At 46.1% G+C, this 18,187-nt stretch overlaps 2 protein-coding genes across 4 annotated transcripts in view; one reads left to right on the forward strand and one right to left on the reverse strand.

Moving 5' to 3' along the window:
• The first annotated feature begins 875 nt into the window (after positions 1 to 875).
• On the forward strand, positions 876 to 3,882 carry gadd45aa (growth arrest and DNA-damage-inducible, alpha, a). Its single transcript, XM_056596420.1, has 4 exons — positions 876 to 1,066; positions 1,617 to 1,718; positions 2,028 to 2,256; positions 2,696 to 3,882. Exons 1-4 carry the CDS (start codon positions 999 to 1,001, stop codon positions 2,807 to 2,809), a joined length of 513 nt encoding a protein of 170 aa, XP_056452395.1. The 5' UTR covers positions 876 to 998; the 3' UTR covers positions 2,810 to 3,882.
• A 2,882-nt stretch (positions 3,883 to 6,764) lies between these two features.
• gng12a (guanine nucleotide binding protein (G protein), gamma 12a) overlaps positions 6,765 to 18,187 on the reverse strand; it is a 31,374-nt gene continuing 19,951 nt past the window's right edge. For 2 of the 3 annotated variants that reach the window (XM_056596109.1, XM_056596110.1), the window contains exons 2-3: positions 9,956 to 10,064; positions 6,765 to 9,682 (exon numbers count right to left, since the gene is read on the reverse strand). In XM_056596109.1, the coding sequence (XP_056452084.1) occupies positions 9,557 to 9,682; positions 9,956 to 10,048 (219 nt within the window). In that variant the 5' untranslated portion in view covers positions 10,049 to 10,064 and the 3' untranslated portion in view covers positions 6,765 to 9,556. The remainder of the gene's footprint in view (positions 9,683 to 9,955; positions 10,065 to 18,187) is intronic. The other variant, XM_056596108.1, reaches the window with a different exon arrangement.

Consider the following 18,187-nt stretch of genomic DNA (forward strand, 5'->3'; position numbering starts at 1 on the left):
CGCCCCAAAAAATGTCAACTCACCCACCAGGTGTCAGCATAGCAGCAAAACATAGCTCTGTTTTCTACAGCCTGCCTCAAGGCAAGCGGTGCAGCAACTATTGAAAAACGTTGCAACAAACATCGACTTTGATCATTTAAATTTGAACTTGGATGAACGAAAACCATATTAATAAGATCTATGCAAGAAGGGGTGCATGCATATGAACACGTGCAATTCATGAGCTTGCGAAAGGTAATAATTACCCTGTGTTTTAATTATCCTAATGGTTGTTTAGGCTGCTCCCGCGCCCGTCTCTGCTCCGCGCGGGCTCTCCAGGGGCCTCACCTTCCCCAGAGGGAACCAGCACTGTGGACATCAGTCGTTACCAGGTTCCCCTGAACATTACAGGTGAGTTCTGCAGTATGTGAATGGCAACATGTATATTTGTACATGCATTGTGTAAAGTAAAAAAAAAACGTGTTCAAATGGCGTACCGGAAAAGCTCCCAAAGAAAGATTATGCTGACATCATTGTAAATATAATTGTTCTTATAAATCTGTGGGGTCCAAGGATACATTGGGAGCAACATTGCAAACATACTGTATGCTACTAGCTTTAGATGATTTATGGATTTTCCATACGGTAGTGTGTATTGTTGGTAGGTATTACAAACTGGTGTTGGAATGTAGGTTTCTGAATAGTTGAAAACCATATAAAGGCTGGCTGCAACCAACACCTCGGAGCTCAACGCCACTCCTCTGTATAAGTTATCCTCCAATCACAAAGCTTATCTCTCGTTGTTGCTAGTGCTTTTCCTGGCCAATCAGCATCCACAAGCGTGGACCTGTTTAGCATGCGCCCAATGAGCGCTCGGGTGAAGTGTTCAGTGACCGCCTTGTTCCAGTGAATTTCAGGAGAAGTCCCATACGCAGCTTCTCAGTTGCAGACCTGTACGGACTGAGATAAAGTAAACAGAGGACATAGCAGCACAGCTTCGACGTTTTGTATTTTGGTCTATGGTGGACTTGGATTTTACGGTCAACATGACATTTGAGGAACTAAGTGGGGAATTTTCTCAAGAAAGGTAATTTGGTCTTCATGTATGCATCTTGTCTTCTATATTCACGTTGTAACTGGTATACAAACTAAATGTTGATATGTTGTTAACGTGCACATAGTGGCCAGCTTAATAATAACTTGTAAATAGTTCGACCGTTACCCTAAGCCGGTTCATGCATCACATACTGACCGATTTCAACCCCCGCACGTCGCGCGACGCTTTAACATCAATGAGTGATGTGAGACTCAAGCCGGCTTCACATTATTTAACCTTCAACACGCTAACCTAACAGTAAGAAGTCGGCATTTACCAGTATCGAAATATTTTATATCATAAAAATATTTAATATATATCAGCATTTTATAGCATGTTCATTTCAGTTAGGCTAGGTATTTCTAATATCTTCAGAAGTCCTAGTTAGGTACGTGGATCAGTCACCGTGCATCTGTCCGTTGCCCTCAGGGACGCCCGGCTAGCTAACCCCGCTAGCTAGAGACGGGGGGCTAATTTGACTTTACGTTTGCAACAAAGTTTGAACTTCACCTAATGAACTTGTTTTCTTGCGCTGTTGCAGAATGGACTCTGTGGCCAAAGCGTTGGAGGAGGTGCTGGTGTCGGCGCTGCCGCAGGGAGGCATCACCGTGGGGGTCTACGAGGCAGCCAAGTCTCTGAATGTGTAAGTCATCATGTAACCCTGAACTTCTCACATCATGTAACCCAGAGCTCCTCCCCTTTCATCAGTGCATGTGTGTTTTGCAAAAAATGTGTACAATGACATAATATGTTAGCAAGAGCTGTTTCTATGTAGGCCCTATATGGTGATAGGATGCTTTACAAACTTCTAAACATTTTAAATATTGCCATGCCGTTCTATGCCGGTTTTGTGTCATTTCCCCCTGCTCAGCACTTCTGTAAAACATGTGGGTAAAAGGACAATGCTGAAAGTGTACTGATTATATACTCCTTTTTTTTTTTAACCATCCAGTGATCCTGATAATGTGGTTTTGTGCATCCTGGCCACGGACGATGAAGATGTGAAAGACGTTGCCCTTCAGATTCACTTCACCCTCATTCAAGCTTTCTGCTGTGAGAATGACATCAACATCCTGAGAGTGAACAACACCAGGCGCCTGGCACAGATACTCGGCGGAGCTGGAGGAGGGAGCAAGCAAAACGGGGGGGAGCCCATGGACCTGCATTGTGTCCTTGTCACTGTAAGTGCCCATTCTTGTTTGTCTTTAATCTATATGAATCCTCCATGACACACTACCAAGCCACATACCCGGTGTGGACGTTTAGGAAACAGGAAAGCATGTAGCCTTGGCAAAAAAAGTATTTGTTGTTCCAGTGTTTTTATTGCCCTGTGATTTCAACTGTCCACTCAGTCTGACTCTGGTATGTGTTAGTCTGCAGTCAACTGCAACAGCGAATTGTTTTAGTTAAATGGATTGTTCTTCGCTATTCATTTTCGGCGAGTATTGCTTTGCAATGCACTGTGTGGCTCAGCTTTGATGCAGCGAACCGGTGTAAATCTCCATGCGTCGACATCGACACGCTAGAACAAGTCTTTAGGACCCCACATGAATTTCCGAGGAAATGATCACATGCTCTATTGCAAAGTTGTGAAACTTCTTGATTTCTTTTCAATCTCAGAGCCCACAGTCTACGTCATGGAAGGACCCGGCTTTGAGCAAGGTCAACGGCTTCTGCAGGGAGAGCCGGTGTATGGACCAATGGGTGCCCATCATCAACCTCCCGGACCGGTGAAGAGCCCTGGAGACCAGCAGCGGAGACCTGTGGAAGAACTGTACAGTGGACAGGGAGTCGGGTGTGAATCCGGATGGACACACTACCAACCGACCCTGGGCTCTAATTCAAAACGCCCTACTGACGGCAAGGGGAAGACGGAAGATCAGCAACATGAATTTGGAGGGAACAAAATGGATGACCAGCCCTCCAGAGTGGCTGTGTCTAAACAAAAAGAACAAATATCTAGATTTGGGAATTGGATTTCCCCAGGGACGGGCCTGCTGGGAGTTGTGGCTCTTGGCAAACGAGATGACGAGATGACATGGCACTTTTAACGTCATGAGAAGGAGGTAAAAACAAAAAGCGTCGCTTTTGATGTAAAAGTGAACCGCGTACAGAAGGATATTTAAGTGGTTTAAGCACTTGTGATTACTCTAGAAAAGGTGAAAGAGCATTTATAAGAGCTTTAAACACCAGTGGAGTCGACCAAGCCCCCCCCCCCCCCCCTGCAAAGACAAGCACTGTTGAAACACTGGAACTCTGAAATTTCACTAATTTCATTGAAATTGTTGGTGTTATTCTTGTTACTATTGTAATTATTATTATTATTATTATTATTTAAAAAGGGAAGTGATAGATTTACAGCGAAAAATATGGTCTGTAGTCAGTGTTTTCTATGCAGACCAATTTTTGCTACATACTGTAGTAATAGTTCATTTTTCTACAATTTAAGTTATTTCTAATGATATTTAAGTGTATTTATGTTTCAATTTTTTTTACCCTTTACTATTTCCAAAGCTTGATAAAAACCAGTATGTATTGTGGATAATAAAAAGCCTTTCTTTTGGAGCCAGAACTATGTCTTTTTTCCTTTTCATGGTACATTTCTAGAAATGTTGCAGAGCTCCCACCCCATCCCTCCCCCCTTTCCCCACAACCACACACACAGTAAGCAGTTGTAAAGGGGAGTCACGTGCGGATCATAGGGGTCATGTTGGCCTCGGTGACCTCTCTGAGCTGGAGGGAAACAATAATCCCCAACCCTTTCCACTGAGAGCATTGGCTGGGTCAGCACTTCCATGCCCTGCATTCAGCCCACTCCCCCTTATGTCACCTCATATGTACGTTCTTACCCACTATGCACCCACCCAGTCTTTGCGGACAGGTCTACAGGTTGCACTATTTGCCCGCTGACTTGAATAAATTGTTAGGGTTAGGCCAAATGGTACAGAATAAAGAGAGTCCACCTTTTTTGCATACGTTGTGTTGTGTACATTGTGTGCTGCATGATACCAGTTTGCATGCGGTTACAAAGAGGAGGGCCCACTGACAGTACCCAGGGTGGCTTGCACAAGCTGTTTCCAAGAACTGAGGAATTAAAGGTGCAGCTCAGAACCAGTCTAAAGTAGCCTGCTGATAGTTGAATAACCCCCCTGCCATAAACACACACACCACCCCTTCCTGTAACACGTGTGACTTGCTAGTGTTGGATGTCAATGATGTCAGTAAGGTGATGCAAGGGAGGTCTTCCCCCTGCAACGTCAGTGAAATTCTCTCCCCCTCAAAGATGTTTTTTTCAGCCTTTACAAGACAGATTGCACGGAACATTGTTGCTCAAGTCATACTCTGTTAAAAACCTCCCACATTCTATCATTATGGCCAAACATGTAAGAACACTGCATTCTGAATGTGCCTATGTACATGCAAATGCCTTAAGGCAGAGCTAGCATTTGCAAAGTAAGAAATCCTGTTCAAGTTGAAGGAAACTTCTTGGTTCAAATAAGGAGGGGGGGGGGGGTGGGGATATAGTTTCCATAACTTGCTTATACTGTCTGTAATCCTACCGGCATTGGCATTCTACAGAGATGATGTAAGAGATCACAGAGCATGCAGAGAGCAACTGTGCTGTAGAGAGGCCAGTGCTGGTGGTTTTAGTGGGCAGTATGTTAAAGGTTGCCTGGCTGTATCGCTAGGCGTGTGACTGGAGGGTGTGACGCTGCTGACTAATGTCATGTGGTATTGTTCTGAGCCAAGGGGAGAGGCTATTTTAAGACCTCTACTAAAGAATAGCTGGACTAAAAGTGCAGCGCTGGCACCACCTCACAATGACCCAGATCCGGCCTGAAGCCATGACTGTATAGGGTGGTGGTTGGGTGGGGGGGCTGCAGGTGCACCACTCGTAATTAGGCAGCTGCCGGTTTGAAATAAAAGGAGGAATAATTGACCACTTCAATCAGTTGAATGCAATGACAAAAGCAGACCTCGTAGTCAGAGGGAAACCGAAAGACTACTAGATTCTAATCAACTAATTATCTCAAGACCTTGAGTCATAAGGACATGCACAATACTTTTTACTGTAAGCCCTTTAAACCCTGTAGGTCCTGGTGCTCAGTTCAAACAAGAGTCCACACATCCTGCTGTGCTAGAGGGCACAATTCTGTGCTAAGGACAAGTCAAAAGCCCATCTATCACGGGCTTCTGGAACGGTCTCTCCCTGAGTCACCATGCAGGTGCGGGACCACCGAACAAGGGGTGGAGTGAGCTGCAGCGAGCAGTCCCCCACAGCCTCCCGACCAATGAACTGGCTTCTTCTGGTGCCACCTGCCTTGCTCTTTCACACGCTGCTCTTGAAGGGCTCGGCCCGTCTCCATGTGCAGGCGACAACGTAAAAGAACAATAAACGAGTGACGTACGACTGCAGCCCACGCAGATCAATAAACCAACGCCCTCCCCTTGCATGCTGGCCTTGATCCCCCCCCCCTCTCTCACCCCTTCCTCCTCTCCCCAGCACATCAGCACATTCCAACACACTGACACCAACTGGCCGGCCAGGGAGTCATAGCGAGCCGTGTGGCAGGCAGAGCAGCCTCTGTGTCGTCCTGCCTTTGCATTGCTGCCGCCGCTGCTGCTGCTGCTGCACAATGGAGAGCTTGGACGGCCATGTAGCCCCTGCTTTTGCTGGTCGTTGGTTTCGATGATCATGGCTGCACCCACGTATGCGATGGAAAATGCAATGCTGTTGCAGTTAGCATGCAGCAGGGTGTGGAGATTTGACTCCAAATATATTTTTGTAAAGTAACGTGTTTTAAAAAGTTGATCGAATTGAAGGACGTTGCTGGACTTTTTTGTAATTTGGGGATGAGAGAGATGCATGACGTGGTTCCCAGTAATGTTTCCTACATGGCCTTACCCTTGAAGATCTGCTACACAACAACGCTTCTCCATCTGCCCGTTGAGGCAGAAGAACATAACCCTTCCTTCATGAACAGAACAATGGCTGGGAAAATCACAAAATGAGAAATCCCTGACACGTTTTCTTTTGTGAATTGTGCATCTTTGAGTGTTATTTCCTCCTCCCCCTAGTTTATGTATGGGAGAGAATCCATGATGGGGCTTCCTTCTAAACAAATCCAACAATAACTGACAAGGGATAATACTGCTGATTCCATCTTCCTCTGTCTAACAGCGGCCGTGAACGCAGGCCAGACGCCCCTCGTGACCACCACCACAGAGCCCTAAGCAAGCCCCCCTCCCAAGAAAAACAGCAGCGAGGGGCTAGGCCAGTGCTATAATTAGCTCTGTTTTCTGGGTCCAGACAGCCAGGATGGGTTCATCATGTTCAGAAGAAGCGTGGGAGACAGCCTATACTTTGTGGGTGGGTGGGGTATAAATGTATAAATACTCCAGCCCAGTGGAGTGGAATCTACAGAGAGGAAACAGACTCCCCCCCCCTCCCCCCTTCAGAACAAGGTAGCAGCTTCCAAATACAAAGGATTATGGAGTTTATTGTTGAAATCTCTAAGTGAGCTTTACTCTGTTTTTTTCCCTACCAGCTACTTTGTTTGTTGTCAGCCTCACTTGTAAGTGGCCATGAGTAAAATGTCCAGCTGAATGGGCTCAATATACACATGTTGGACTCAATGTAAATGTAAGGTATAGATCCCAGAACAAAAGTTATGAGATGTTAAGGGAATATTGTATGCCCTTATTTCTTCTGTTGACTAACGATAACAGGAGCATAGTATGTATGCACCAATCCAGTTCAAGCCCCTATGAGATGTGGAGTCAACCTCCGCAGCAGCATGCCGTACCAAGCGTTTGTTTATTACCAACAGTAAGACTGTGCCTCAGCAGAGAGACAAAGGGTTGGTTTTACTTGTTGGTTAGAAGTTGAACAAATCAGATTCCACAGGTTCAAATCTTCCTTGAATGGCATCACTATTCACGGATGGGATTCCATCTGACAGCAAGGATAGCCTCATCACAGTTTCTCAATGTCTCGTAGAAAGGAAAAAAACGTTGAAAGACATTATTCTTGGTCTCCACCAGTTGAACACCATTGTTTTTGTTTTTATTTAGATAGTAACATGATATTCTTATGCTGAGTATATATATATCATTATGCTGTGCCCGACACCCGATTCATAAAATAATCACCAAACTGTAGATACTGAAGGTGGAATTATTCCTTTTCTCTAGTTGAATAGTGGCAACTTTTTCTGAATTGTTCAATGGATAGGTAGACCAGCAGGTCGAAAAAGCTGCAGTGCTTATGTATATTTCCTTCAAGTTGTTTACAATGGTGACTTAACAATGCATTGCAAATATCATTAGTTTTTTAAATCATAAAAACACTATGATGGAAATTAACAATGCTTTACTCTACAAATTTGAAGACCTAAAATATACCCTTTGGAGAAGGCAAGTGGTTACAAAACCAATGAATACTGCAGCACCAGGAAGTACAATATTATCAAACCACCGGTACTAGCGACAACACAAAGACAAAACATTGGCACAATACAGTTAGAAATCACATTCAGCACATGGACAGAAAACATTTGATGGAAACGCCAACATCAATACTCCCAAGGCTTATTTTTTATAATACAAGGCAAACATAAGTAAGGCTTTTGAGTGTAGGAATAATCAGTTCTATTCAATTGATATTATGCTAACCAGAACCCCTCAACTAATCTAAAAGATATTTCACAGTTCAAATAGGAATTTATTAACAAAGCCACCATGCCCTATACACTGCAAAATAAATGAGGATTTTAGAAAGGTAGATTGATAGTTTGTGTCAGTTAATGCACGTAATCGATGGCATCTAGTCCCCAAGCACTTTAAAAACATTAAAGCATACAGTACACATTGAAGATATTGAGAAACTCTTGTTATGCATATGTTAAAACAGCTCACAGTGTCACATAATACTTTAAAAAAGTTATTGCGTAGCCGGATATCATAACGCAAAGCGATTCAACTGGGGTAACTCCTGCCAAATTATTATTATTAACAATAAAACCTTTCAAATTCTGAGGCAGCCATTCGATTGGCTACAAGTTGTATTATCATCATTCTTCTTAAATGTGTAGAATCCATGCTAATTCTACCCACTGTAATTTCATTGGTTGTCGGCGCATTATAAAAAACGCAAATATTGCATGCCCACTCAGTGCTAATTCAGATTGGACTTTTGTCCTCCAATTTCACCATTGTGTTTGTCAGCAGAGGTTGGGCCACAGAGATGACATTTTAATAACCAGGTCAGGTGATTCTTTCCTTAAGGCTTCTGCAATATCATAGTCATTAAAAAAACAACATCAAAGTAAAATGGATGTTTTCATTCGCACGCATATTTGGCTTGATCCCTAACTTGGTCTTCTATCAAGGAGGAACAGTAGAAGATGATTAACCTAAAAATAGTGACAGAAGGTTCCTGCAATTCTAGTTGACGTAAGATTCGGAAGGGAGGGGTACCTAATGCGGGAAATTACGTGTCGTTATCTAAATTAGGCACCACTATTATCGGCCTCCTATATCTCTGGGTTATCTACGGCGTCTTTGCAAAAGCATTTATCAATTGGCAAGCTGAATCGACACAAACTGAAGAGCAAGAAAAGTTCAAATAGAATATTTTTCAGTATCAGCTTAAGGAGTTTGAATGGAATTCTATCATCATAAGCTCGAGGAATGTGTGATCTTTAAAAATACCACCAGGCTCAGGCAGGAAGTAATGACTGCCTGACCACTGGAGCTGAGTGGTCATCGCCTGCACAGGTCAACACTACCTACCATTTGTGGAAAATGTCATTTTAAACCTTTGCTTAGTGACTGTGTCACATCCTACAGCTTTCAAGTGTATGACTGCGTTGTTTTTAAATACATTTCAGCTGGACAGCACTCATCATCATCATCGTCATCACGACCAGACCTTTTCAGTCTGTAAGCTGATGAGCCAGACATTTTTCAACAGTCAAACAGCCCTAAGGGTGTATTTTAACTTGTGTCTGAATGAAGAACTCAATCCATGATGCAAGTGGACTGTGCCAGAGCAGCCTGCAGTATTATTAAAGAAAGGCTGAATTGAATTAATTGAGCGAGAAAAGAAGATATCGCACCATTTTTTTATTTTTTTTAGTATTCAGGGGTCAATATGCAGCATCTTAATAGCCCTGCTAAAGTGCTATTAAGATAATAATCAATCGTAAATCAATAATTGTTAATCATTAATAATGTGTGTCATTATAACACTGCATGGCAGGTCAGCCTTTCCCCACCTCCAGGCTGATTATGGCTTTGTTTTGTGTCGTATTCTGAGAACAAAGTGGTTGAACTGGAAAAACTGAAAATGCAATGCATTTGGAGTTAATTAGTGAGAGACTAGAAAATCACACCCCTCCCCCCCCAAAAAAAAGAATACAGCAACATTAATTAGCAGAAAATAATAATCATAAACATGAAGGCTAGGGCAGCCCTCCACTACAATATAGTGCAGGGCTTTTTGTCCTTGAAGGGGTTTTCCGAAGCGGGGATGCCCATCACCAGAGGGTCGTACTTGACGTGTTCGCCGCAGTAGTTCATCAGGTCCGCCGAGGCCTTGGACACCTGTCGGACCCATGGAGAGAGCAGGCCAGACACATTAGCACTCGTCTCATGGCCCTTATGGTGTCATGAGGAATCAGTTGATCCTTGTATGGCACATGGTCATATGACCTCATTTCTCAAACTAAAACCCTTGAAACATGTTTAAAATTGGACTCTCGCAAAGATGTCATGCTCTGCAATTATATAATGTGAATGGTTCTAACACATAGGATGAAGTATGCATCCGTTGTACACATGGGGGCACGATGTGGGGTTGCTGAGGGATGGCGGCACCTTGATTCTCTCGATGCTGGCCTCGATCCTGAGCTGCTGCACTGTTCTGCGTGCATGGGCTATGCTGTTGGCACTGGGCGTCTTCGAAGACATCCTTGGCAACGGGACACTGTTGAGGTAGAGAGGGAGGAACAGCATTGAGCAACTCTGTTGAAGTGGTTCAACAAACGGATGAAATGAATGAATGAGCAGCGACTCCACCGCATTGACACGTCAAGAAAGAAAGGGAAGAAGACGATTCCTTTGTTGAGTCATTTTTCTAATGGGAAAAAGATGAAACCGTGCATAACAGGGCAAGACATAAAAGAACCATAACGCCCTATCCGCCCAGTGTGTGCACTCTCCTCTGTATTTATCAGATGCGGTCGCTTTCTGTCGCTCTGTGTATTGCACTTGTCCTGTGACAAACATTGCGTGAAACCCTTCCCAGCATGCCTTACACCACAACACATGCAGTCACATCTTCAGTTGGGCTGTTGAAGGAATGCGTGTCTTTGGAGATGTGGTCGGGGGTTGAGATGATGGTGACACGGCGGCTTGGCACATCGCTGTGCGAGTCGGGACGGGCGTGACATCGGACGTACGACGCAGCGCTGCACACACCGAGGCCTCGGTCGTGTTGTGACGTTCTGTTTTTCTGAACCGACTGCCCCGGCCTATGATTAAAAACTCATTTCCAGATCAAAGCCGGCTGTTTTGTTAGTGGGAGTGCAGCAGTAGCGCTGCAGCTGCTGGAGAGCCGAGGAGCAGTGGGACAGAAGACTATTGTCTGGGGTCAACGTCTGCGCTCTCTCTCGCACACTTCCTCTTCCTTTACGCGATTGTTCCCAGAAGTGACATCATGCTATGTTTCTCACACACACACACACACAAACACTCAGGCCGCTTATGTCAACACGCTGTGTACGCAATAACTCACGCACTGCCCCCCTGATGCTCTCTCTCTCTCTCTCTCTCTCTCTCTCTCTCTCTCTCTCTCTCTCTCTCTCTCTCTCTCTCGCTCTCTCTCTCTCGCTCTCTCTCTCTCGCTCTCTCTCTCTCTCTCCCTCTCTGTCTCTCGCTCTCTCTCTCTCTCGCTCTCTCTCTCTCTCTCGCTCTCTCAACACACCTGTTGTCAAAGAAGAGTCTATTCAAACTATTTGAATCTGTTATCATCATGGCGGGGCAGGGTGCTTGTGTGTGGTTGTGGCTCTTGGCCTGGTCACCTCATACTTCTATTTTACTGGCAGGAAGTTTCCACAGGAGATTCCAGACCAACGTCAGGCTAGAATGTGGGGAATGGGTGTGTACGCAATGCATTCATCCACTTTTCCAGAAAGTGTACCTAATACATGCAGGAAACGTAGGGCCAGGCAATTCGGGTGAAAGCTAGTAGTGCCGGGCCAACAAGGGGATTCTCCCAGGTGCGTGACAAGAAAGAGCTATTGAAATGACTGGCTCGAGATTGGGCGGGGTGTCCATGTGTGCGTGCACAAGGGGGAGTTTGTCTCCATGTGGGACAGCCGTCATCCTCGCTTCGGGAAGGCGTTCTTACAGCAGTTTTTATTACACACAACATATCGGGGGCCTGGTAGGGGTCCTGATTCCACTTCCTGCTAATCATTGACATGCTCGCTGGGAACATGCCTGGACATATCCTCTAGCTACACGCCATGCGCCGGCCTTTGGTTTGCCACGTGTTTCTTCCTCAGCTGCCTCCCTTCTGTTTCTCCTCTCCCCCTGCTGTCTCTCTTCCTCTCTCACGATGTGTTTCTCTCGCCCTCTCTCCCTCTCTCTCCCCGCCACAAACACTCAAACCTTCAGGGAATAGGAAGCTAGTGCTTCTCGGAAACTGCATTGTGCAACTAACAGTCAGCCAGCCTTGCAGTATAACTGTAGGAAGCCTTTTTCAGGCTCTTTCTTTCTTATCACATAGTACTTAAGTGTTTCACTGTCAAAATGAGAAGTGCTCAACAAGTTGTTGTAATAGTAGTGGTAGTGAGTAGAAGTATTCACACTTTTTACTTCACATCTTATCTCTAATTTCCTTCATGCATCAAAGGCAGGTTCAGTAACTAGAAGATATGATATGTTAAATAAAGAAAAGGCATGAAGCGTTCTATCTGGGACGTCGATGCAGACCAATCCCATTCTGAAACATTGTGTTGGGCTTACATAGCCTACCTACATACACGTGGGATGCTGAATCTGTGTGATCAAAATTACTATTTGATCTTTATTAATGTAAAACTCAACATGATGACTGGTAATGCATCAAAGATAACTGGTGTGAGGCAGCTAGTAGCCGAAGCTGCATGTACTGTAACAGAGAGTCACGGACTCTGACGGAGAAGGAGACGCCATTTTGCAAAAAGGTATCAAAACTCGAAAGCTTCGATAAATATTCATGCGTTAACTGGAAGATTCAGACTCTGTTAAAGGAGCTCGGTTAGCATTGGTGCAATGATGATGATTCCAAGGGGCCGAATTATCAGCTCCACACTCAACTTGATGCACCTTCCAGGTAATGCATACATTAATCTATTTACGTGCGTGTCTCTAGAAATAAACTTTGTTGAAAAAGGTGAATTCCAACAACAGGAACATGGATCTGGAACATGGAATACGGATTGGGGAACACGACTCAAGCCGAGCCTGAATCAACATATTCCTGAGGAAACACCACCCAATCAATTACAACACAGTAGAGACTTCAGACTAGAGTTTAGATTTTCTGCCCGCACCCGAGCCCGAACCGAACCGACCCGACCCGCGGGCCGGGTCGGTCCAATATTTCCCGCCACTATCCTCGGGTCGGATCGGACCGGGCGTGATCAAGCTTTTTTTAATATATATATTTTTTTTTTTTATCACTATTAGCTTAATTGGTACGGGCAAAATTGTCTATTAATCAGACGAAATATTCTATATAGGTAGATAATATTCTTAATGTATACAAAGTTGCAGAAGTCAGACTACGAAATTGCAAAAGGCAACGTGTCATGCGCAGTTTTCCTCCACTGGCAAGCGTAACACCGGCTCGTACATGTACGGTTCGTTGGATACAACAAATTCCTCATAATCGTCTTCAAAAGCAGATGCTTCGCTAACTCCTCCAAACGTGGGCATATCTTGTTAATTGAATACGCTTATAGAATTCCTTCGTTCACTGTACTCTGCGTTTGTAGCAATGACAGCGGCAGGTAACCTAGGTATCAGTCCGCCGCTGCCGTAGCCTACGTACAGGAATATAAACACTGCTGCTGAGACCCCGCGATTCCCTCAAAATGCAATGCAATGCAAGGTTGGTTTTATTTCTAACATTATTCTATAAACAGACATTTAGATTTATAGTCTGTCGTTATAATTGATTTACCTCGGGTGTACTGTGGAGTGGGTATGACTGTTTTTAATAGCAGGCTAGCATTGCCCGTTGACTTGCGCTAGCCTAGCACGAGCAAACTCTGCAACTAGAAGGACTGTATGAAATGTGTTGAAAACTGTCTCCAGTTATATAGAATACCAATGCTCACTTGGGAATCAGGCCCTATGTCCAAAATTCCGAACTACCCCTTTAAGAAATGGTTGGGTTTAAATCGGTCGCGGGCTCATCATGACAGTTAATGTACCGGGCCGGGCCGGGCCGGGCTCGAATGAGCACGGGCTCGGATAGGGTCGGGTTTGATTTTTCGAGCCGATCTAAGCTCTACTTCAGACACAGACCGTGAGATCCTTCAATTGATGCGAGCAACATCAGCGTGTAGGAACACATTTAAACGCCACAATTGCGTCTATTACACGTCAAAGGCTGGCTCTTGTGCCCTCAAACCCAGACGTTCAACCAGGCTTCCAAAGTCCTTCATACTAGACGAAACTCAAACATGGTTCAGAATTGGATCATGACACATGATCTCTCCTGGAGGGTTTCAAAGCACCGCACTCAATAAGGGTTAGGGTGTGTGCGTATGGGGGCGGGTTAGCGTGTGGGGGCCTCGGGTGTTTGGACACCCATCCATAACATCCCGGGTAACCTGTGGGCATCCTGGAGCGAGCTTGCACCTTGATGACATGAGTCCAATGTCATACGCTTCGGAGGAAACAAGGCATCAGCTAAATGAAGAAATGCTTGAACGCAAGATCACTAAACCAACTGCACTACAATACTGGATTTAGCGAGAGACAGAGAGAGAGAGAGAGAGAGAGAGAGAGAGAGAGAGAGAGAGAGAGAGAGAGAGAGAGAGAGAGAGAGAGAGAGAGAGAGAGAGAGAGAGAGAGAGAGAGAGAGAGAGAGAGAGAGAGAGAGAGAGAGAGAGAGAGAGAGAGAGAGAGAGAGAGAGAGAGAGAGAGAGAGAGAGAGAGAGAGAGAGAGACCCCCGCTGTCACTATGATGTGATGCCAACTACTACTTTCAGCCGCACCGTGGCTATGATACGATCTAGAGGAGGGCACACCCCAGGGTGTGTGTGTGTGTTAAGGGTTAGGGGGCATATTTAAGGATCTAAGGAGACCACCCCATCCCCACTACACACACACACACACAGACAAACACACACACACACACACACACACACACGCACTATAACCTTAACAAGACCACCTACTGCACAGAATGAATTGGCCCCATTACTTTACTGTACTTCACACACACACACCCACACACACACACACAGACACACAATACCACCCACACATGCCATTAGTTAAAACAGCGTTCAAAGCTGCCATGGAGAGGCACATCTTGTGAGTCAGAACACTTGAAAGTGTGTGGTCACGTGTGGACGAGTGTGTATCCATGTGTGTGTTGTGCGTGTGTGTGATCCATTGTCTTCCATGGGGCCCGTATGTGTGGTCCTCTGCAGTCGGACCAACATGGTGCGGCGGTCGGGGAGCCCTGACCCGGCGCTACTGTAGAGCCTGAGGCCGCGTCACCGTTTGACACACACAGTCAGGAGAGAGAGCGTGCAGTAGGACTACAGGGCGCCCCCGGTGGTCCCACCAGGTAGTGCACAGAGGACAAAAGACCTCGCTGCAGAGGCGACGGCTGCAGGTCTCTCCCTCTCTCCTCTACTTCCTGTCATTGTCTCGTCCATGATGATGGAAAACTACCAGACGAATGTCCCCTGATTGAAGGAATGTTTCACAATCGTTTCTGGATCAAACTGTCACCCCACCCAATCACATCCCACACATGGAACGATGTCAAAGTCAAACTAGTTAGAGTTTAGAGATTCTTTTTCTTTCTCATACTTAATAAAGTGCAATAAGCACACCATCCAGGGGTGTGAGTGTGCTCAGAGCTGAAACAGTGACTCTGCCGGGGAAAGGCAACGTTTTGAGCCTAGACCAAAACGTCTGCATCTGGGAACCAAAGACCAAGTTCAAAGACACACAACCACGCCACAAACCAGCCAAGGTTTCCTTGCAAACTCTCACAATCCACACATTGAAAAACACACACACACATACACACACAAACATGCACACGCAGACACACACGACACACGCACACATTGGCACACTCAAAAGCAGGCGTCGGCTTCTTTGTCTCAGACACCCGCAGCCCAACTTCCACACACACACATGTGCTCGGGCACACACATACATACACACACACACTCAATTAGCTAACTTGCTCTCTCTGCCTCTCTAACGCATGGAGACACACTTTTGTGCAAAAAACACACGCTTACACACACATATACCCACACAGAGACATACTCAAATGCAAGCTTCTCCCTCTTTGTCTCAGACACATGGAGACAAACACACATGCACACACACACACACACACACACACACACACACACACACACAATTTGCTAACTTCTCCCTCTATCTCAGACGCATGGACACAAACTCCCACACACGTGCGTGCACACACACACTCAATTGCAAGCTTTCCTCATATTACCATCCCCCTCCCCCCCTTGTCAGCACATTTTCAGCTGACTGAGAAACGGTTGACTACCAACAACATGCAGATCAGCTCAGAGTACTGGCTGTCTGACCGGGTCGCCGTGGTTACCACTACCAAGGAAAACATTAATTCTGATAACTTTTCTACTGAGTAGCGGGGGCAATAATGCTTAGTAGTGGAATTTTGGAGGGGGGAATCTGCTGATGTTTTATCCATGTGTTGCTGACCGGTAAGAATAGGGAAGTAGAGGGAAATAGAGGGAAGGGGGAGAGAGAGAGAGAGAGAGAGAGAGAGAGAGAGAGAGAGAGAGAGAGAGAGAGAGAGAGAGAGAGAGAGAGAGAGAGAGAGAGAGAGAGGGGGAGAGAGAGAGAGAGACAGAGAGAGAGAGAGACAGAGAGAGAGAGAGAGAGAGAGAGAGAGAGAGAGAGAGAGACAGAGAGAGAGAGAGAGAGAGAGAGAGGGAGAGAGAGAGAGAGACAGAGAGAAAGAGAGAGAGAGAGACAGAGAGAGAGAGACAGAGAGAGAGAGACAGAGAGAGAGAGAGAGAGGGTGGGGGGATGGAGGGGGGGGGCTGGAGTGCATGAGTAAGTCTACATAAGAGAGAGAGAGAGAGAGAGGATGTGTGCCTGGGAGAGAGAGAGAGAGTGAAAGAGAAGGAGAGAGAGAAAAATATGGTGCATGACAAAGTATATATGGGAGAGAAAGCAAGAGAGAGATTGCATGAACAAGTCTACAAGGGGGAGACACAGAGAGTGAAAAAGAGAGAGCACTAGTGAGGGAGAGAGCGTGAGAGAGAGAACCAGAGAGAGTACGAGAGAGAGAGAGAGCATGAGAGAGAGGACCAGAGAGAGTATGAGAGAGAGAGAGCATGAGAGAGAGAGCATGAAAATGTGTAAAAGGGAGAGACAGAGAGAGTGCTATCTAGCTGAACTGTGAGAACCAGCAGTGATCTGGGGCAGAGTGACATCACCCTCAGTCCTTTCCCACCGGCGAACAACGTGGGGATTTTACGTGGAGCTTTTTGATTGCAGGGCAACCATCGTCATGCTGCTGACCTGGGAAAAAAACCATGACAGGTTTATTAAAGCCTGGGAAACTACAGTGCAGAGGCCTGAGAGCAGTGCTGAGCTGCAGTAAAAAGACGCGGCTGATTTCCTTAAACCCTGTGCAAACGATGCCAATTGGAGTCGATTTATAAGATTAGAAATGAAGGTTGAAATAAGAGACCCTTATCATAAGCATGATTGTTCACGGAGTCATCATAACACACAGTTACATCAATTTTGATGTTGTCAGTTGCTGCTACGTGCAACCGCAACACAGCGACACTGTTAGCCGAGACGATCCGCTAAAACAGTGGTTAACTGGGGCGCAAAAAGCCCCACGAAGCCCAGCACAGAGCGAGCTACTCGTGGAACACAAGCACCACAACTTCACATTAACAGGCGTAATTAAGACGGTACACACCAACACACTGATAGCGGGACAGCACACGAAAAGAGGATTTGCATTAGCGCAAGACAACAAACTCCAAATCCTGCGGTTTCAACTCTGAAAACAGTAAACGGTATTCAACTCTAGATCCTCAGCTTTGAGGATTTTCTCTGCAGAGTCGCAGCAGGGCAGCATGGCCTGGGAGATAAAGCCCTGCAGACGAGGGCTCCTCCCAGGGCCACCGGGGGCTGTGGGGGAGGGGGGGGGGGGGGCTCTGTGTGCACTGTGCAGCCACGGGGAGGAGGGTCACGCTACCAGGGACCTGGGTCAAGCTGGAACCCAGGGAACAGCACGATAACGGCTGCCCGGCGCGCTCTGCGGTCGTACAAACATAATGTAATCAGCGGTATCACCGCTAGCATCTCTTGACGTCACCTTCCTTGCCAATGCGTACACACACAGAACGCACAGTGTGGCCGGCGAGCCCGGCGTACAATACTGCATTCTACCGTTGCCAAACAGGGGAGAGGCAAGGAGTAGGGTAGGGTGGTGGAGAGACCTCGCTAGGCTATGCTGCAACGCACAGGGGAGAGCGTCTAGACGTTAGACTAGACTGCAAGCTCCCGAAGAATCCTAAATTTACACGTAATTACTCCTTGCTCAACGCTGTCCAAACAAACCCCTGAATGCTGCCTTGTTTCGCCCCTCGCTCACACAGAACGCTGCTATGGGCTAGAACAGGCTCCCTACACACTGGGGGCTGCTGTAGTACAGTGAGTACACACAGCACACTGAGAGGTGCCTAAGGCTGTACTACACTGAGTACACACAGCACAGTTAGTGGTACTACAGTCTGTACTACAGTGAGTACACAAAGCACACTGAGAGGTGCCTAAGGCTGT

The sequence above is a fragment of the Gadus chalcogrammus genome, chromosome 8 (assembly GCF_026213295.1).
Source record: "Gadus chalcogrammus isolate NIFS_2021 chromosome 8, NIFS_Gcha_1.0, whole genome shotgun sequence".
NCBI classification, from domain to species: domain Eukaryota; kingdom Metazoa; phylum Chordata; class Actinopteri; order Gadiformes; family Gadidae; genus Gadus; species Gadus chalcogrammus.